The sequence below is a fragment of the Heterodontus francisci genome, chromosome 19 (assembly GCF_036365525.1).
Source record: "Heterodontus francisci isolate sHetFra1 chromosome 19, sHetFra1.hap1, whole genome shotgun sequence".
In the NCBI taxonomy this organism is placed as follows: domain Eukaryota; kingdom Metazoa; phylum Chordata; class Chondrichthyes; order Heterodontiformes; family Heterodontidae; genus Heterodontus; species Heterodontus francisci.
Window position 1 is genome coordinate 19558439 of NC_090389.1, and position 22252 is coordinate 19580690.

Below are 22252 nucleotides of genomic sequence, written 5' to 3' on the forward strand. Positions count from 1 at the left end.
TGTCTATGCTTATTTGGGATGCCAGAATAAAAGGACAACTGACATGATTCCAAATCTTCTCCTTTTCCTTCAAGAGTTAACAAGTATTTGGCCAAAGTATTTTGTTTGTCTTTTTTGTAATAAGATCTCTACAGAGAAAATGGTTGATTTCTCTTTTAACCGATGTGTGTGTGTGTGTGTGTGTGTGTGTGTGTGTGTGTGTGTGTGTGTGTTTTTAGAAGGGAATATATATATTTACTGTCATATTTCAAACTGTGTTAAAGCTTTGCATCTTTATTGACTAAATCTTCTTTTATAATAAATTAATAATTTTGTTGTTTATTAAAGAAACCTGGTTGGTGTATTTTATTCTGAAATAAAAAGAGTATAATTGGTCATATCGGTAACTGGGTAAACATTTAAATATATGTTGTGACCTGTGGAGAAGTGGATCCGGAGAAAGTCAGTGCACTCCTCCATCCTCAGTTGTAACATCCATGGTGAAGAGGAGACAGTCAAGGCCAGGAAAATGGAAACTGTTAAAGTGGCACAGAGAGCTGTAGGAGTTGCAGATGTAGGTCAGAAGAGACTGGACAAGGGAGAAAAAGTAGTATTGAGTTAGGAAGTTCCATGGAGCAAGACCAGGCTGAAATAATGGGTCTACCAAAGCAGTCCTGGGAAGGAGATAGAAGCAGGCTGTGGGTTTGGGGACCATGAGGTTGGAAGCCATAGGGTGAAGACCTCCAGAGGAGGTGAGGTCAGTGGGAAACGATGTTGGGTGGTGGGATCATGGTCCAGAGGGATGTAGGAAGAGGTGTTGGAGAGTTGGCATTCGGCCTCCGCCAGTTCGAGGCTGTTTTGCCAAATAACAACAGCACCATCCTCAGCAGGATTAATGACAATGTCAGGGTGATGCAAGAAGGAGTTAAGTTAGGGTGAATGAGGGGAGCAGAAAATTGAGATGGTCGATGTCACGCCGGCAGTTCTCAATGAAAATATTTGGAGACAGCAAGCAGCCGGATGGAGGGGTACAGGTGGAAAGGGAATTCTGAAGATAGGAGGAAGGGCCCACTGCCCAGAGGGGAGGACCCCTGGCCAAAGAAGTGGGTGCAGAGGCCTCTTTGTGCCTTCCACTATCATCCCTTTTGACATTTAAATTGCTTATGCCTTCAACTCTTTCACAGATTTTCCCTTTTGCTCTTTCTCCCCTTTCCCATTCCCTGACTCTGTACTTGCTTAAACATTGCCTCATGTGTAACATTTTCCAGTTCTGATGAAAGATCACTGACCTGAAATGTTAACTTTGTCGCTTTCTCCACAGATGTTTCCTGATCCATTGAATACTGTCTGACTCTATGAGTATTTCCAGCATTTTCTGTTTGTGTTTCAAATTTCCAGCATCCACTGTATTTTGCCTTATGTTTAATTTACTCCCTACTGACTAAAGTGCTGATCTTTGAATGGCTGATCTATTGTAGGGATTATTAATAGGAGATTTCCAGCCCATTATTATTTGAGATGACTGTATGGAGGCGTTGATCCTAACCTATGCAATTTGGAGAGCATTAGTACAATCACCTGCCGAGCTGCTGATGAAAATTTCATTTATAGTATCGCTGTGTATTTACGGTCCCTTAATATCAAACAGCCAAGCTAAGGTTTGCTAATTGTAAATCAAAGAGAAAAAGAACTTGTATTTATATAGCACCTTTCACATCCTCAGTACATCCAAAAGCACACTTTACAGCCAATTAAGTACTTTTGAAGTCAGGTCACTGTTGTAATGTGGGGAATCGCAGCAGCCCATTTGTGCACAGCAAGATCCCACAAACAGCAATGGCCGTTTAATCTGTTCTAGGGATGCAGCTGAGGGATAAATATTGGCCAGGCATCTCCTGCTTTTCTTCAGTATAATGCCATAGGATCTTTTACGTCCACCTGAAAAAGGTGAGATATGCTTGGGAATTTTATCCAGATTTAAAATCGCAAATTTTTGAATAAATATTCCCAAATTATGGAAGTGTAGACTTATACACTATAGAAGTTGCCCATTCAGCCCGTTGTGCCTGTGGCAGCTTCCTTAAAGAACTACCCATTTATTCCCATTTCCCTACCATTTCTCGTTCGGTCGCTCCTGTCTGTGCTCTCTGAACGAATTTTCTGCTGAGTCCCATTCCTCCACATTCAGCCCATCCTGTCCATGCCGGCTTTTTTTAAAGAACTGGCCACTTAGTCTGATTCTCCCTATCCATTCTCCATTCAGCCCATCCTGTCTGTGCTGGCTCTCTGAAAGAACTATTCATAGTCCCATTCTCCATGCCACTTCCCATACACTTTTAGTTCTTCCTTTTGAAAAATATTCACCCATTTCCATTTTAAAAGCAACTATGGATTCTGTGCTCCCCCAGCACCTCCCTCGCCTGCCCAGCCACACTGTTTCCACGTCCAAACACTGACAATCCATGTCCAAACAAGCCTCAACCTAAACTAACTCTCCTAATCTCTCCTTTTGGTTTATTGATGATCTAAAATTCATTCCCTCTGGTTACCGAATCAGTGACCAGTGGAATTAGTTTTTTCCCAATGACCCTGATCAAAACCCTTCATCATTTTAAACCCCCCTATCAGATCTTCTCCTAATTTTCACCCTGGTAGTGAAAAGAACTGAAGGAAGTACAGCTCATGGAAGCTGGCAGTGAGGGGTGCGGGGAGTGTTTACTTTAATAATACTAGATATCCGAGTCCTGTAGCTCACCCGCAGAGTTTCAAATTCTCTGCAGCTGTCAGAGGTTTGATAATTACAGAAATTAAGGGAAAGATGAAAAATCACTGAAATAACAAACCTTTATGTATGTATTTTACAATCTCTAAATATCATGAGGAATTTTTTATTCCTTAAAAGAAATTCAAATGTAAAAATTCGGATTTAAATGACCAATTACGCCTGTGATAATCAGTTATCCATTTTCCAGGAATTTTAACATTTTCATTTAAATAAAATGTCCCAGTGAAATTCACAGGGAGTTGATCTTTGCCTTTACTGCTTTGTGCGGTGGGGAGTGGGTGTAATCTGTAGGAGTGGTTCACCCGGTTATTGGAGAACATTCCGGATTTTCATTCTGCTGGAACCAACAGGACGGGTGGTTGATCCACTCTATCAGATTACCACCCAGGTAGAGAAGACAAAATTTACAACTAGAATTCTGAAAGCTACTCTTTGTAGAAAGGAAAATGTGTACTCACTGAGCCATGTGCTGAATGTAACAGCCACCTTTAATTCTGATGTGATCCGAGCCTGCCTATACTGGCAAGTAGGTGACTTCAATTATACCCAAGATTAAATCTAGCTCAGTGTGATGAGAAGGGTGTCTCCAATTTTGTCCTTTTTCATCAGAGGACCCTTTCCCGAGGTTGTGCCAAATGGGATGGACTGGCCAGTTCCAATGTCACATATTGGCACTGAGAGGTACGAGTCACACTGTGCCAGCTGGAATCACTGGCCATCTCTACCGTGTGTCTTATGTATATATACAGGACTGGCACTGAGAAATATGAGACACATTGTGCCAACCCTACTCTGTATGTGACACATATTTACAGGAATTGGTTTAATTTGTGCTCTTGACAGTGCTTGGAATGAAAAACTCCAATTCTAAACTGAACAATCTCCATTGTGTTTAATTGCATTAAAAAAAACCTGCTTGTTGCATTTCCTTTCATACAGAAATATATTAACAATCTATCCCACCGGGGACCAAAAGATTTAAGTTTGTCACATTGTGCTATAACAAGCGATTAAGAAAAATTCATAGAAAAATAATATCAAGGGCATAAAGCGTAAACCATTCAATATTACACATTTAAAAATACAAGTTTCAGGATGCATCAGTTCAAAAGCCATTAACAGGTACTGTTGCTCCAAACAGAACAACAGGCTACATTTTAAAGCCTTTTCGCTTTTTTTTAGTTTCCATCAATAACTTTTCAAATTATTGGCAATTAACATAGAGAAGCTTTTATCCCCCTCAGCAATAGGTTGGATTACGAACAATATCGTACAGTTAAGTATGGCACATTGCAATCAGGCAGAGATGGTATCAGAAGACATTTTGATTAAAGAAAGAGATTCTGACATCGTGGAGACTGAGGGGGCCAGTGTGACAAAATGGCTGCCCATATGTAACAAGAAAATATGCTGTTACAAAATGGTTGACTCAGGTTGTTGATGAACAAAGACAGGTTTCACAATACTTCCACATCCTTCCCCACTAAGAGATTCCTCTTATGAGGTCACTGACTGTTACTACAGAGTATTACAAACTCTCTACGCTCATTCTCCATGCCTGAGCTGGCACAGCAGAGAGCTGTTCCGCCACAGAAGGCTTTGCAGCCAAGCCCAGTTGCACTTTCCAACAGGAGTCACTGCACAGCAATCAGGAACAGCTTCCTTGGCAGGTTTCATAAGTCCAGAGGGTATTGATGCCAATTGCAGAATCTCTGCCAAGGAGAAGGGAGTGGATGGATGGCCAGGGATGAGGGGAGGATGGATGGCCCAGGGATGAGGGGAGGATGGATCGGCTGGGATGAGGGGAGGATGGATGGCCCAGGGATGAGGGGAGGATGGATGGCCCAGGGATGAGGGGAGGATGGATGGGCTGGGATGAGGGTAGGATGGATGGCCCTGGATGAGGGGAGGATGGATGGCCAGAGATGAGGGGATGATGAATGGCCCAGGGATGAGGGGAAGATGGATGGCCCAGGGGTGAGGGGAGGATGGATGGCCCAGGGATGAGGGGAGGATGGATGGCCCAGGGATGAGGGAGGATCGATGGGCTGGGATGAGGGTAGGATGGATGGCCCTGGATGAGGGGAGGATGGATGGCCAGGGATGAGGGGAAGATGGATGGCCCAGGGATGAGGGTAGGATGGATGGCCCAGGGATGAGGGTAGGATGGATGGCCAGGGATGAGGGGAAGATGGATGGCCAGAGATCAGGGGAAGATGGATGGCCCAGGGATGAGGGGAAGATGGATGGCCCTGGATGAGGGGAGGATGGATGGCCAGAGATGAGGGGAAGATGGATGGCCCAGGGATGAGGGGAGGATGGATGGCCAGAGATGAGGGGAAGATGGATGGCCCAGGGATGAGGGGAGGATGGATGGCCCAGGGATGAGGGGAAGATGGATGGCCCAGGGATAAGGGGAAGATGGATGGCCCAGGGATGAGGGGAACATGGATGGCCCAGGGATGAGGGTAGGATGGATGGCCAGGGATGAGGGGAAGATGGATGGCCCAGGGATGAGGGGAAGATGGATGGCCCAGGGATGAGGGGAAGATGGATGGCCCAGGGATAAGGGGAAGATGGATGGCCCAGGGATGAGGGGAAGATGGATGGCCCAGGGATGAGGGTAGGATGGATGGCCAGGGATGAGGGGAAGATGGATGGCCAGGGATGAGGGTAGGATGGATGGCCAGGGATGAGGGGAAGATGGATGGCCAGGGATGAGGGGATGGATGGCCAGGGATGAGGGTAGGATGGATGGCCCAGGGATGAGGGTAGGATGGATGGCCAGGGATGAGGGGAAGATGGATGGCCAGGGATGAGGGTAGGATGGATGGCCAGGGATGAGGGGAAGATGGATGGCCCAGGGATGAGGGTAGGATGGATGGCCAGAGATGAGGGGAAGATGGATGGCCCAGGGATGAGGGTAGGATGGATGGCCAGGGATGAGGGGAGGATGGATGGCCAGGGATGAGGGGAAGATGGATGGCCAGGGATGAGGGGAAGATGGATGGCCAGGGATGAGGGGAAGATGGATGGCCCGGGATGAGGGGAAGATGGATGGCCAGGGATGAGGGGAAGATGGATGGCCCAGAGATGAGGGTAGGATGGATGGCCAGGGATGAGGGGAGGATGGATGGCCAGGGATGAGGGGAAGATGGATGGCCAAGGGATGAGGGTAGGATGGATGGCCAGGGATGAGGGGAATATGGATGGCCCAGGGATGAGGGTAGGATGGATGGCCAGGGATGAGGGGAAGATGGATGGCCCAGGGATGAGGGTAGGATGGATGGCCAGGGATGAGGGGAAGATGGATGGCCAGGGATGAGGGGAAGATGGATGGCCCAGGGATGAGGGGAAGATGGATGGCCCAGGGATGAGGGTAGGATGGATGGCCAGGGATGAGGGTAGGATGGATGGCCAGGGATGAGGGTAGGATGGATGGCCCAGGGATGAGGGTAGGATGGATGGCCAGGGATGAGGGGAAGATGGATGGCCAGAGATGAGGGGAAGATGGATGGCCAGGGATGAGGGTAAGATGGATGGCCAGGGATGAGGGGAAGATGGATGGCCCAGGGATGAGGGTAGGATGGATGGCCAGGGATGAGCAGAAGATGGATGGCCAGGGATGAAGGGAAGATGGATGGCCAGGGATGAGGGTAGGATGGATGGCCAGGGATGAGGGGAAGATGGATGGCCAGGGATGAGGCTAGGATGGATGGCCAGGGATGAGCAGAAGATGGATGGCCAGGGATGAGGGGAAGATGGATGGCCCGGGGATGAGGGTAGGATGGATGGCCAGGGATGAGGGTAGGATGGATGGCCTGGGATGAGCAGAAGATGGATGGCCAGGGATGAGGGGAAGATGGATGGCCCGGGGATGAGGGTAGGATGGATGGCCAGGGATGAGGGGAAGATGGATGGCCCGGGGATGAGGGTAGGATGGATGGCCAGGGATGAGGGGAAGATGGATGGCCCGGCGGTGAGGGTAGGATGGATGGCCAGGGATGAGGGGAAGATGGATGGCCAGGGATGAGGGGAAGATGGATGGCCCTGGGGTGAGGGTAGGATGGATGGCCCTGGATGAGGGGAAGATGGATGGCCCTGGATGAGGGGAGGATGGATGGCCAGGGATGAGGGTAGGATGGATGGCCAGGGATGAGGGGAAGATGGATGGCCAGGGATGAGGGTAGGATGGATGGCCAGGGATGAGCAGAAGATGGATGGCCAGGGATGAGGGTAGGATGGATGGCCAGGGATGAGCAGAAGATGGATGGCCAGGGATGAGGGGAAGATGGATGGCCCGGGGATGAGGGTAGGATGGATGGCCAGGGATGAGGGTAGGATGGATGGCCAGGGATGAGCAGAAGATGGATGGCCAGGGATGAGGGGAAGATGGATGGCCCGGGGATGAGGGTAGGATGGATGGCCAGGGATGAGGGGAAGATGGATGGCCCGGGGATGAGGGTAGGATGGATGGCCAGGGATGAGGGGAAGATGGATGACCCGGGGGTGAGGGTAGGATGGATGGCCAGGGATGAGGGGAAGATGGATGGCCAGGGATGAGGGGAAGATGGATGGCCCGGGGGTGAGGGTAGGATGGATGGCCCTGGATGAGGAGAAGATGGATGGCCCTGGATGAGGGGAGGATGGATGGCCAGGGATGAGGGTAGGATGGATGGCCAGGGATGAGGGGAAGATGGATGGCCCGGGGATGAGGGTAGGATGGATGGCCAGGGATGAGGGTAGGATGGATGGCCAGGGATGAGGGAAAGATGGATGGCCAGGGATGAGGGGAAGATGGATGGCCAGGGATGAGGGGAAGATGGATGGCCAGGGATGAGGGTAGGATGGATGGCCAGGGATGAGGGTAGGATGGATGGCCAGGGATGAGCAGAAGATGGATGGCCCGGGGGTGAGGGTAGGATGGATGGCCCAGGGATGAGGGGAGGATGGATGGCCAGGGATGAGGGTAGGATGGATGGCCCAGGGATGAGGGGAAGATGGATGGCCCTGGATGAGGGGAAGATGGATGGCCCTGGATGAGGGGAAGATGGATGGCCCTGGATGAGGGGAGTGGAATTCATCTCACTTGGAATCGATTCACAACAACATTAGCAAATTTCAAACATTAACTTTGGTAATAGCCCACAGTACGGGGGCTACAAATGGCTTCTGTGGCCCTGGTTCAGGAGAGGAGAATGAGTCAAGGTTCAGCCCTGCTGACCCTCCTACTGAGCATGTGTAGGTGTTCAGGTAGGGACAACGGGCAACGTTCTGAAAGGCACCCGTTACCTATTGTGACCGCACTCCGGTAAGAGACAGTGCCTTTGGGAGAGGACGGGAAGAAAGGCAGAAGTTTGCACAGGGGCAGCGAGCATACTTGGACCCATCATCTCATCCTGCAATACGATGTCTGAGGCTTTCGCTACCAAAATGGTGGACAGGATGAGTTGGGAGTCAATTTCATTCGTGAAAAGTTCTCAATTTAATATAGAAGTGCAATTTCTTTCTCTTTTTAAAACATTTGACATCCTAGGACACAAATGATGCATTATTCACACGTAAAAACAAACACACAGACACACACACAAACACTCAACACATCAGCCTCACAGTGCAAGGCCTGGCCCATCTGAGTTACTTTAATTGTGCTTCAACTTCATTCGGAGTAGAAGGGAGTTCCCACTCAGATTATCTCGTGATTTCTCCCTCCCCTCCCCCACCTCCTTCCCTTCCCAAGGTCAGTGTTAAAATGGCAGGTGTATCTATATTGCAATTCTCCCCTCTGCCAGACATCCCCAGTATCAGGGAAGGTGAGACTTCCCATTAATCCTCGGGAGTAAACAGGAGGGACACTGGGGTCGATTTTGACCTTTGGCTGACCTCCCATTCCGGTGGTGGAGAGGCTCTATGCCAACTCCACCCCCGCCTACCCACCCCCACTGAAAATTTGCAGGTGCAGATGCCAAACAGGGTTCCTGGTGCAGCTTGCTGTCCTTTGACCACAGGAATGTCAGCCAGTGGGATGCCAGCAGGGGAAGGTGCTCGGAAGCGTGAGAGGCAACATCAAAGTGGTTGGAGGGTGGGGGTTGTGAGGCTGCGGAGGCAGATACCTGCAATGTTTGTGTGGAGTCAGCAGGTGCACTCCTGCTCTATCTGACACAAAAAGCCTGGTTGGCCATTAAGGATTAAGTACAGGCGGGCAAGCTGTGCCCATGTACCCTTAAAATAACAATCGGATCCAAACGACATAACTAGGATCCTGATTTGCAAGGGAAAGAAGCCAACTGCTTGTTTTGGGCAAATGCATTGGCTGCCCTGCAGAAGGCCCCTTTCAAAATGTCACTGGCCTCTTTGCCGTGGTTAATGGGGCAGTAAAGTTATGAAACATATTCTGAGGTCATTGCCACAAAGTTAAGTTAAAATCGACCCCATTAGGTCCTTTGCTTACTTCCCTCCATGCTCTATATGGCCTTTTTCTCCACCCTCCCTGAGAACTAACCAAAAATCCTTGACTGAGGGATCAGGCCTACACCTTTACTAGAAAGCCTCAATCTGCAGCTGACGCACTTAAATGTCCAAAAAAAAGTTTTTTCTCGCAGAGTGTTTCTGGGGGAAAAAACAGTAATTTGAAAGGTTAATGGGGGAGAAAACATATGTTGGAATAAAAGCACTTAAATAAAGTAAAACCTTTATGCAATCAAATGGGGCAACTACAAGGGAAGGAGGGGGTCCAGCTTGCCAACTCTGGCTGGATATATTCCTGCGGGTTTCATCACATGACCTCCTGCCTCCAACTGCCCTGCACGGTCAAACAGCCTTTTTCCCCATCTCCAATATTTTAGAACTAATAAACATTTCTTTTTTTTTTTAAAAAGTCCCTCAGACTGTTCTCCCGGGTGTGCTGGGAATTTTGAAGATTACTCTTTAAATCCTGGAGACTCCAAGAAAATCTTGGAGGGTTGGCGACTCCTAATAAGAGCAGACAATTGATGGTGGAGACGTTTAGCTCCTCCCATGATGAATGGCTCAGATGCAACTGGGATTGCCGAGCGCTTTGTGACAGCAGCCGGGTACTGTGCAATTGGCAAGGAGGGTAGCACCATTGGAAACTGCCTCGCAGCATGGGGATGGTTTCGGCTTTCTCGCTCACAGTGTCCTCGTGTTCTTCCTGGTGTCCCTGTGCTCCGCACGCTGCAGGAGACGGTGGTCATTCCGCGACCCTTCACAGTCTTCAGATCTGGTACGCATGGTTAGCGCCAGAGGATTCCGGCTGACCACCAGGTCCAGTCTGTCCCCCGATTCCGAGATAAGGGGTACCGTCAGGCAACAGTCGAAGTCCCTTGTCCGGATGTGATTCACCTGCCATCAGAAGAACATTAACATTTTAGCGGGTCACTCCCCCCATTAAAAATGGTTATGGTCTTTTCCAAAACCCCAAATCCTGGAACTCCCTTCCTAACAGCACTGAGTGTACCTACATCCCAAGGACTGCAGCGGTTCAAGAAGGCAGCTCATCACCAGCTTCTCAAGGGCAATGAGGGAGGGGCAATAAATGCTGCCTCGCCAGTGACATCCACCTCCCATGAATGAATAAAAAAATGTTGGTGTTTTATGAGCGAATGGTGGGAGGGATGAACTGAGCCACTGAGGTGAAATTGACAGCACAGAAGGAGGCAATTTGGCGTGTGCCAGCTCTCTGAAAGAGATGTACAACTAGTTCCTTTTACAGTATTTATCCAATTCCCTTTTGAAAGTGACAATTGAATCTGCTTCCACCACCCTTGCATTCCTGATCATAACACGCTATGTAAAATAAAAACTCCTATCTCCCCCAATTCTTTTGCCAATTGTCTTAAATCAATGTCATTGGTTACCAACTCTCCTGCCAAGAGAAACAAATTCTGCCTATCCACTCAATTAAAACCCCTCATAATTGTGAGTACTTCTGTTAAATCTACCCTTAACCTACTGAGTGAAACAAATAGTTAGTTATTACTTACTTAAAACTCTAATGAAAGGAAGACTGGTCAGGTGAGCAGAAAAGTGGCAAATGGAATTCAACCTGGAGAAGTGTGAGGTGATGCATTTGGGGAGGTCAAACAAGGCAAAGGAATACACAATTAATGGGAAAATACTGAGGGTTGTACAGCAAGTGAGAGACCTTGGAGTGAATGATCCCTGAAAGTAGCAGGACAGGTCGATAAAGTGGTTAAGAAGGCATATGGAATCCTTTCCTTTATTAGCCAAGGTATAGAATATAAGAGCAGGGTGGTTATGCTGGAACTGTATAAATCATTGGATAAGCCACAACTTGAGTATGGTGTGCAGTTCTGGTCACCTCATTACAGAAAGGATGTAATTGCACTACAGAGGAGATTTACGAGCATGTTGCCAAGACTGGAAAAATGCAGCTATGAGGAAAGATTGGATAGGCTGGGGATGTTCTCCTTGGAACAGAGAAGGCTGAGGGGAGATCTGATTGAAATGTACTAAATTTTGAGGGGTCTGGATAGAGTGGATATGAAGGCCCTATTTACCTTAGCAGAGAGGTCAGTGACTAGGGGGATTTAAAGTGATTGGTAGAAAAAATAGAGGGGAGATGAGAAAAAAAAGTATCTGGAACTCACTGCCTGAAAGGGTAGTTGAGGCAGAAACCCTCAACTAATTTAAAAGATATCTGGATATGCACCTCAAGTGCCATAACCTGCAGGGCTCCGGACCAAATGCTGGAAGGTGGGATTAGGCCGGGTGGCTCGTTTTTCGGCTGGCATAGACACGATGGGCCAAGTGCTCTCTTCTGTGCCATAAACTTCCTATGACTTTATGATTTCTATGAAATGTTGGCATAATTCCTTTACACTCAGTGTTGCAACTAGCAAAACCTTTACTTAGTAGATATTCAAGCAGTCATCGTGCCTGAGCTAGCTCAAAAGCTAATCCCACTGTGCTGCTCTCTCCCCATAGCACTGTATCTCCCCACTGCTTCAAATGCTTATTTACCGCTCCCTTAAAAAGATAGCACCTTCCAGGACAATGCGCTCCTGTTGCTGGGCTCAATATCCAGCTATTTCATCCCAACACAATGAGTCTGCAGACTGCAGCATCTCCAGCTTGCATTGCAATAACTCACCAGGCTTACTGTGACTGCACCTCACAGCCCTGTGACATCTACCACAAAGGAGGGCAACAGCAGTGACATTAGGGGAACACCATGACCTCCATTGTGACTTGGACATACATCTCTGTTCCAGTTCTGAAGATGGGTCACTGACCTGAAACGTTAACTCTGCTTCTCTCTCCACAGATGCTGCCAGACCTGCTGAGTATTTCCAGCATTTCTTGTTTTTATCTCTGATCCTTCATTGTCAATCTGTCAAAATCCTGGAACTTTTTACCCAATATCATCATGGGAGTACCTTCATCACACAGGATGCAGCAGTTCAAGGAGTAGGCCCACCACCACCTTCTCAAGGGTAACTCGGGATCAGCAATAAATAATGGCCTCAGAACATATCTAGGGAAATATTTTCCTTTTTTCCCACTTTTCCTTGCTTGCTGCATGAGGGAGCCACAGGACCTGAGCACTGGCCCATTTGCTTAAGCTGCCGTTCCTCATTGGTGGGCCTAGGAGGATGAGTTTTAGCAGGCTGTTCCACTATGAGTGACACTGGCTGATCCTGGTATCCAGACATGCTAACTTTCCAGCTCAGGTCACTGGGTAGTAACTGGGAGCTGGGACAGCAGTGTGATTTTAATTCTCACTGGTCCAAGAGTACTGAGCCAATGTAACACTGCTACTGTTGTCCAGCCCAGTTTATCTTGGAACATTACTGACCCACGTGGCACGATACAATGCAGAACTGCGTACTTGCCAACTGAGCCACCTAGCAATTTATCCTTGTACCATTTTCAAAAGATTGTCTCTCTCTTGGTGCCAGCCATGGCTCAGTAGATAGCACTCCTGTCTCTAAGTCAGAGTAGAACATGGATTCAAGTCCCACTCCAGAGACATACATGAAAACATTGATTACATTTCACAAATACATCATTTCAAAGCACTTTGGGACATCCTGAAGTTGTGAAAGGTGCTATGCAAATGCAAGTCTTTCCTTCCTACCTGCAATATCCGGTCATAGGGCTGAAGTCCACTGCCATCGGCAGGGCCATTTGGCCGTATCAAGTTGACATAAACACCTTTGGCCAAAAGGCCATCGGAGATACTGAAACCAAAGTCTTCATTCTCAGAGATCTTGTGGATTGTGATCTGAGAAAAGAACGCCAGTACTTAAAGTAAACAAATGTTTTTAAAAAGTAAACCCAATTTATTATATTCTTTTCCGCATACGATGAGGAAATGGTTAACTTGGAGCCTACTTTAAATTGAACAGTAGGGAGTAGGACTGTTCAAATTAGAGTTTTAGAACTAGTATCAGGAGGTTTGCCTTCACACTGAGAGAATTCAACACCTGGAGTCGGATTCTGGGCAGAATCGAGGAAGTGAAAAACCCTGCAATCATTTTTGAAAGGCTGGATGCAGCACTGGGGCGAGTGTAGGCTTGTTCTGGATGGGTTAAATTAAATAGGCTGAATGACCTTCCACTTTGTGATCTTTAAAAATGTTACCTGCCTGCTTTATCTGCCTTTCCCCATTTTGAAAATGGGAAACAAATTTTAAAAGGCTGCGTTTGCTGACAACACAACCACTAGGTGGCGCAGTACTTGCACATGCACAAATACAGGCTCTTCAACCGGAACGTCAGTGTCTGCGACGTTCAGGCGGCTGCCAGGATTAAAGATGGCGCTGCTCAATTTATCACAGGAAATGCTAATGGCTGGATCGTTCTAGCAAACTAACCTTACATTAAGTTGGGTGGAAGCCCAGTAATATGCTACTATGCAGTTATAGGATACTAACTGTAATCCTCAGATCCATTTAATATTCCAGTAATTCTATTAAATACAAAAGGAAATTTATGATTGAATTTCCATTGCAAGATAGTGAATTGTCAGAGTATAAAATGTGCTGCCAATTCATTATTGTGATTCATTTATATGACTGACCAGGACTGATGTCAGCCAAACGCAGCTACTGGCTCCTGCCCCACTGGCTATACCCTCCCCCCTCACAACTCGCTTTCTGCCCCTTCTCCCCACTGGCCACTTCACCAACCCCCTCTCCCTCCCTCAGCCGTTCACTCCAGTCCTTGCTGCACCTCCCCAACTTCCCTGGCTGATTGTTCCCGGCTTGCACCATCCCACTCTCTGGCCACTCCCCCCTGCCCTCCAGCCGCTAGCTCTAGGCCGCGCCACTTCCCTCCTCTCGGCCACTCACTCCCATATTTCATCAGTCACCAGGCGCCGTTTGAAGAAGCAAGGCGGGCCGCGAGAGGTGACGGGGCAACGTAGGAGTGAGTGGCCGAGAGGAGGGAAGCGGCGCGGCCTAGAGCTAGCGGCTGGAGGGGGGCGGGGGGAAAGCGGGGAGCGAGCGGCCTGAGAGCAGGATGGTGCAAAATGAGGAACACTCGGCCAGAGGAGTGGGGGGGGGGGAGCAGCGAGGTCTGGTGCGAGCGGCTGAGGGGAGGAAACGTCGAGGCCTGAAGCGAGTTGCCGAGGGGGAAGAGCAGCTCGTGGGGCGGGAGCGAGTGACGGGGATCGAGCTCCTGCCTCAAAGTCCCCCATTCAACCGCTTCCTCCAGCCGAGTGAGGAGCTGGATACCCGATGAGGCTTTATCACGCATGCACGAAGATGGACCAGGCGCAGATATGTGATGACGTTGACGCTGCACGATGACGTCATCCCGCGCATGCGCCACTTAGTGCAGGCAAGATGTAACTGCGCATGTGTGCACTTAGCGCACTCTGATGACATGAGCGGGCCACTGCGTTGTCAGGAATCACTTTGATTTTAAAAAGGCTTTTGCTGGTTGAAAGCTCACTTTTCAGGCAATCAGGGTCCAATAGTTTCAATATCGACGTGAGGAGATGAGGCAAATCGTCAACAAAATCTTCTTCGTCAAATACATACATTATGTTCAAGTTTAAATATTGCCTTTAAATTATCACAACGCCAAACACATGTTCATACTGAAACCTGTTTACACTGGGGCTTACACCTTCCTGTGCTGCCACCCAGTGTCGCTAGGCTGGAAGTGCATGCTCGCTTTCGGCCAAAATATTGTAACACACACACACACACTCATTCACACACATATGCACACTCATATACTCTTATTCACACAAACGTACACTCATTCTCACACATTCACATGAATATACATAATACACACTCTCACATCTGATGCAAGGTCATTGACCTGTTAACTCTGTTTCTCTATCCACAAATGTTGCTTGACCTGCTGAGTGTTTTCCAGCATTTTCTGTTTTCATTACACATTCATACACAAACACACACATATACTCACACACTCAAGAAGCTCAACACCATCCAGGACAAAGCAGCCCGCTTGACTGGCAGTCCATCCACCACTTGAAACATTCACTCCCTCCACCACCAACGCACAGTGGCAGCAGTGTGTACCACCTACAAGCTGCAGTGCAGAAACTCACCAAGACTCCTTCGACAGCACCTTCCAAACCCGCGACCTCTACCACCTAGAAAAACAAGGGCAGCAAATGCATGGGAAGAGCGCCACCTGCAAGTTCCCCTCCAATGCACACACCATCCTGACTTGGAACTATATTGCTGTTCCTTCACTGTCGCTGGGTCAAAAACCTGGAACTCCCTTTAGTTTAGAGATACAGCACTGAAACAGGCCCACCAAGTCTGTGCTGACCATCAACCACCCATTTACACTAATCCCATATTCCTACCACATCCCCACCTGTCCCTAAATTTCCCTACCACCTACCTATACTAGGGGCAATTGCTAATGGCCAATTTACCTATCAACCTGCAAGTCTTTGGCATGTGGGAGGAAACCGGAGCACCCAGAGGAAACCCACGCAAACACAGGGAGAACTTGCAAACTCCACACAGGCAGTACCCAGAATTGAACCCGGGTCACTGGAGCTGTGAGGCTGCGGTGCTAACCACTGCACTACTGTGCCGCCCTAACAGCACTGTGGGTGTACCTAAACCACATAGACTGCAGTGGTTCAAGAAGACATCTCATCACCACCTTCTCAAGGGCAATTAGGGATGGGCAATAAATGTTGGCCTTGCATTCACCAGAATGGAGAAATAAAATACCTACACAAGAATGCACACGTACACACAACCATCTTTTTCCTGTTGGCAGATATAGCTGCAATCAGACCCCTCCATCTCAATGCATCCTTCTCAGAGACTCATGTTTCTGACCAGTTTCACCAGCCCAAATGTTTCAGCAATCATTCTTCTCCTTATCAGGCAGACTCTCCCTCAGCTCCCTCTGTGAGTTTGTGTCCATTCATGACGGCACTGAGAGGGGTGCACAGAGCATCTGCTACTGGGCTGGTGCCCTCCTCATGCAGCCTGTTACAACTTGCACACAACTTGACATTTTTACTCATAAAGTAACAGTGGGGGTTGCAGCTCTGGAATTGAGAAGTCTTCGCTGGATGGAGTCACAGGGTTTGCCCTGCATCTACATCACGATCCTAGGTGAAAATCATGGAAGAGAGGGTTTTTCACTGATATCTCACAGACTCCCTCTCCAGCCTGATCCACAATCAGCCACCCTGTGTCCCTCAAATTAATGCCTGAAGTGTTGGATGATGCCAGTTATGGAAACTCACCTTGTGCAATTCAACAGGAGTGGGTGATGTTATTTCCTTAATCTCTTCTTTGATCTTCTTCAGTTCCAATCTTTTGTCCTTCCCCAGGGCAGGCACCACTGGACACTCACTCTGGCCCTCGCTGCACTCCAGTGAGCCCTCATCCTGCAAATTTGCCAATCCTGAGTGGTTTCCAGATTGCGATGGATGGCCTTCGATCCCCAAAGTCAGCTCACTTCCAGACATTATGGAAGCCTGTGGAGAGGTGGCATGGACAGAGATTTACAGCACTGCGTATGTGTGGCAATATACAAAACATGGTAACAGCAGGAGTCCATTCAGCCTGAGTCCATTCTGCCATTCAGGTAGATCATGGCTGATTTGCACTTTAATTCCATCCACTCGCCTTAGCTCCATACCCCTGAATACCCTTATCTAACAAAATTCTATCCAGATCAGTTTTGAGATATTCAAAGGACCCTCAGCCTCAACAGCTTTTTGGGGAAGAGAGTTCCAGATTTCCACGATGCTCCTGGCATAACTCCAGAATGGTCTGGTTCTAATTTTAAGGTTATGCCTCCCTTGTTCTGATCTCCCCCACCAGATGAAATCGTTTCTCTCTATCCACCTTACAATCTCCGTTCATCATCAATTAGATCACACATAATCTCATTCCAGAGATTTTCATCATTGTGTGTGTGAAAAAATGCTCCTTTATTTCACTTCCAAATGGCCTAGCTCAAATGTTAAGCTTATGATTATGACTGTGACAACAGCAAATGGTCAGGGCTCAAACTGAATAACCTTACACTAACATGTGTGAGCAGAGAGGCCGTGTAAAGTGTTTCTCTCCAGGTACGAAGAGGGCTTCCTTTTTAACACTTAAATTTGCAATTCTGCACTTAGAAAAAGACAGAAGCAAGAGGTTTTTAACAATGATGATATCCATTTAGAGGACATTCAGTGCTGATGGTGGAACGTTCAATTAATCTCTGATTAATGAGCAAGGCTAATGTACAAATGCCTCAGGCCTTCAATGGGTCAAAAAGAAAATGCACCATGAAGCATTTCTGTCTCTGCTGTATTATTTATTGGCTTCATTCCTGCTGGTCACATCACACCACTGGATTGAAATTGGCTGCTGGTAGCTGTGTTAGCATGCTGCATGGACTATATATTATGGTCTTTCTTCTTTAACTGTGTATTGAGATAGGTGAATGGATTGTTGCCATTGGTCTTAGATGGGGACCTGCCTCGCAGATCATTCATAGTGTTTGGATCAAGCCGTCAAGCCACTCCATTCAACTACAAACATCCTGTGGGGCTGTTTATGGTACATATTTGCTTGGGGGCTGTACATGTGTGAGCAATTGAATCCTATGAGCACATAGTTTTATTGTAATTTGCACTTATGTATCTTTAAAGGAATTGGGAGCTATATCATGGGCAGTGTGACAAGAAGAGACAGCGGTCAGTCTCGAGCTATCAGGGGTCAGCTATGAGGCTAGTCAGAACAGATTTTCAACTTGCCATCAGGGTGTCAAACTGCCAATGCAGATCGACCATCTGATACCGAAATCGGGAGGTTTCTATGACAATGGCATATCTGCATAACCAGTGTTAGGTTCCGGAGGTACCGTGAAAATTTACCCCGATATTTCAAGGGCCAGCTTTAATTGGAGGCATGCGAAGTGGGAAAGTGCTATCACTGATTTGATTCTGAAAAGAATAGTGAACTCAATTAACTTACATACAACTACTTATAATGTACTGCACAGAAACAGGCCATTTGCCCAACTGGTCCGTGCTGGTTTTTATGATCTACACCAACCTCCTACCACTCTACTTCATCTCACGTTAGCAACACACACATCTATTCCTTTCTCTCTCATGCACTTATCTACCTTCCCCTTAAAGACATTTATGCTATTTGCCTCAACTACTCCCACATTCTCACCACTCTCTGAGTAAAGATGTTCCTCCTGAATTCCCTTATTGGATTTATTAGTTACTACTTTATATTTATGACCACTAGTTTTGGAACATCCTGTATGTCTACCCTATCGAACTGTTTTATAATTTTGTAGACCTTTATCAGAGATCACCTCTCAGTCTTCTCTTTCTAAAGAGAAAAGCCCCAGCTTGTTTAGTCTTTCCTGACGATAAATCTACTCATGTTCAAAACCGTTCATTCAGCAGGTCAAATGCTCAATAGCATTGCCTAGTGGTCTACCACCTAAGACAAGGTCTTGAGTTGATATTTCCCCACTCACCGCAGAAGAGGATATCAAATGGCTGCATGTGATATATTCCAGTGCACTGGAGTTCTGGGACAAGAAATCTCTGTTCAGCCCTTGGGTCTCACTACATTTAAAAAGAAAGAACTTGCATTTGTACAGGCTGACCTCAGGACATCCCAAAATACTTCACAGCAATTCAAGTCTTTTTTTAAGTGTAGGCACTGTTGTAATGTAGGAAACATAGCAGCCAATTTGTGCACAGCAAGCTTCCACAAACAGCAACGTGATAAATGACCAGATCATCTGTTTTTCAGCAATGTTGGTTGAGGGATAAATATTGGTCAGAACACCAGGGGGAACTGCTTCTTTAAAATAATGCTACGTAATCTTTTACATCCACCATGAAAGGGCAGACAGGGCCTTGGTTTAAGGTCTCATTTGAAAATCAGCAACTCCAACAGTGCAGCACTCCCTCAGCACTGCATTGGAGTGTCAGTCTAGATCTTGTGCTCAAGTCTCTAGTTTGGGACTTGTGCCACAGCTGACACCTGGGATAGAGATTGAGTCATGATAGATATTAGTTCACAGGGACACAAGACTCAATATGGGAGTGGCCAAAACACTGAACTTAAGGAAAATATCCAGAGGACGAAGCCCAGAACATACAGAGCCGTTTAAACTATGGGAATCCCTGGTCTGATCACTGTCCTGTACTGGGGTTGGTAGCTGGGGTTGGTGCTACAAAAGGCCCCTATGCTAATCAGCTTGGAGGGGAAGACCACCACTGTTACATGTCTGGTTCCGACAGTGCAATAGCCAACCAGATTCCCACATGAGGTACTAGAGGACAGCTTCTGTCAACAACACCATACCAGCAGGATAGGAACAAGGGAGAAAACTGACGAGGGAATTTTTTTTTTTAAAGCAGTGGCACAGTGGTTAGCACCGCAGCCTCACAGCTCCAGCGACCCGGGTTCGGTTCTGGGTACTGCCTGTGTGGAGCTTGCAAGTTCTCCCTGTGACTGTGTGGGTTTCCGCCAGGTGCTTCGGTTTCCTCCCAGTCAAAGACTTGCAGGTTGATAGTAAATTGCCCCTAGTGTAGGTAGGTGGTAGGAGAATTGAGGGAAGGTGGGGATGTGGTAGGGAATATGAGATTAATGTAGGATTAGTATAAATGGATGGTTGATGGCCGGTACAGACTTGGTGGGCCGAAGGGCCTGTTTCAGTGCTGTATCTCGCTATGACTCTAGACTTGAAGGTTTTTGAATAACGATCTGAGCTGGACAACTCAATTGAAGCTTAGCAATGAACTGAGGAAAAAGTGGAGGCAGTGAATATCTTCTTGCAGTGCTAGGAGCCAGGTGGAACAAACAATATTAGTCTCTATTTAAGGCAAAAGAAAACGTTAGATTAGAAAAAGGCAAAGCACTGCAGGGCATCACTACTGTATTCAGTCCCACACACTGCAGTGCGGTAATCAGCAGCAACCATTTGATGGCTCTGGGACACTTAAGCTGCAGCATCCTCTGCAGGTAACAGAGAGTATGTACACCTTCTGCACAATCAGCAAATACTATTGATGGGTTTGGGAGGTTTACATATAGAATAACAGAGACCCAGGAGTGAGTTACAGGCTGGAATATAACCAAGAGATTCAGATGGTTTATAAATAGAATAATGGAGACTCAGCAGTGAGTTACAGGTGTTGTGATTTCTACTTTACACAAACACACTAACTACACACAGAGGATTGGTAACTCAGTGAGTGGGTTCTTTTATTTGAAGAAATGAAACTATACACAACAATATCTGCGAGGCTAGTTTACACGTCTGGTCTCTAAGACTGCTCCTATCTTCTGCCTGATGATTACATGAGTACATGACATCACATCCTGTCTGGTGATGCACAGCAGTTTTAGATACGTCCCTTAAAGGTATACCACAACATCCCCCTTTTTTCTAGCGTAAAGTTGTATGCTTAAATAACCAGACCTATTTACATGACATCAAGAGAAAACGGTTGTGTGTTTAAATCCACAATTATACAAAGTGATAAACTTATGAGTCTCTGAAGCGTAATGTTGGATTGCTAATACACCCAGACTTGATTAATGTGAAGTTGGTTTGAGATTGCTGTATGTTCTCACAATTCTGGTTGGTTGTAGGAGTGTTGTGCTTGGATTGTGTCTTAGATTGTGTTCTACTTGCAATGGGGTTACTTGGTGTTTCTTGTTCTGGTACTTCCCTGCTTTGGCATCGGTTTCTTCGCAATGTCATGTTGTTGGGTGTTCGTACTTGATATGATTGTGGTTCTGGACAGATGCCAATGATTTCTGCTACATTCCATGCTCCATCGGTTGGGTGTTGTATTCGTACCTTATATCCAATGTTTAAATTGGGTAATTCTTTGCCCACATGGCGGTCATGTGCATCCTTCATCTTCCACTGTTTATCAATGAACGCATCTCGTACCCCTGGAAGTATCGACAAATGATGACTGGGAAGGGTTGTTCACATTTGTCTGCCAAACAATAATTCAGCCGGTGAAGGAATTGTTGCACTGAGCGTTGTCACTCTAAAGTCTAGCATTGCAATGTGCAAATCCTGTTTAGTTTGTCAACATTTTATCATTAAGGACTCTACAGTAGGACAGAATGGGCTTATTTTCACTGGAGTTTAGAAGACTGAGGGGAGACTTGATTGAAGTTTATAAGATCCTGAATGGTCCGGACAAAGTGGATGCGGAAAGGATGTTTCCTCTTGTGGGTTAGTCCAGAGCTAAGGGGGCACTGTTTTAAAATTAGAGGTCGCCCTTTTAGGACAGAGATGAGGAGAAATTTTTTCCCTCAGAGGGTTGCGTGACTTTGGAATTCCCTGCCTCAGAAGGTGGTGGAGGTGGGGTCATTGAATAATTTTAAGGCGGAGATAGACAGATTCTTGTTAGGCAAGGAAATCAAAGGTTATTAGGGGTAGATGGGAGTGTGGAATTCGAGACACAAACAGATCAGCCATGATCTTATTGAATGGCGGAGCAGGCTAGAGGGACTGAATGGCCTACTTCTGCTCCTAATTCGTGTGTTTGTGTGCACAGTACGTATCATACGTTCTGTCACGCCATTAGATCAGTGATAGTGTGGTGATGAGGTAGTATGGTTAACTCCCCACTTATCACACATCACCTTGTATGGTTTTCCAATATATTAGGGTCCGTTGTCCAAAACGACTTCTTGCAGTCCCCCAAATAGGCTAAAGATTGAACTCAGTGTGTCTGAAATGGCTGTGCTGGATGTGTCCTGGAACTGACAGAGAATGGGAAATTCTGAGAAATAGTCACAACCAAGAAATCATCTCCATGGATGCTGAAGAGATCAATTGCAATTCTAGTCCATGTGCGGGTACTTTGTGAGGTAATAATGGTTCTTTGTGGTGACTAAGCATGTCGGCATGCCTTGTATTCCCTCATGGCAGTTTTGATGTCTTGATTCACCCCTGGCCAGTACCGTTTCTCCAGCCAGTCTCCTGGCTCGAT

At 47.1% G+C, this 22252-nt stretch overlaps 1 protein-coding gene across 7 annotated transcripts in view; it reads right to left on the bottom strand.

Moving 5' to 3' along the window:
* Positions 1–7574: 7574 nt before the first annotated feature.
* grip2b (glutamate receptor interacting protein 2b) overlaps positions 7575–22252 on the bottom strand; it is a 216285-nt gene continuing 201607 nt past the window's right edge. For 5 of the 7 annotated variants that reach the window (XM_068051431.1, XM_068051430.1, XM_068051429.1 and 2 more), the window contains 3 exons: positions 16505–16738; positions 12885–13031; positions 7575–10126 (listed from right to left, as the gene is read on the bottom strand). In XM_068051431.1, the coding sequence (XP_067907532.1) occupies positions 9914–10126; positions 12885–13031; positions 16505–16738 (594 nt within the window). In that variant the 3' untranslated portion in view covers positions 7575–9913. Of the gene's footprint in view, positions 10127–12884; positions 13032–16504; positions 16739–18775; positions 18848–21144; positions 21245–22252 lie in introns of those variants that run through there. The other 2 variants (XM_068051434.1, XM_068051433.1) reach the window with 2 other exon arrangements.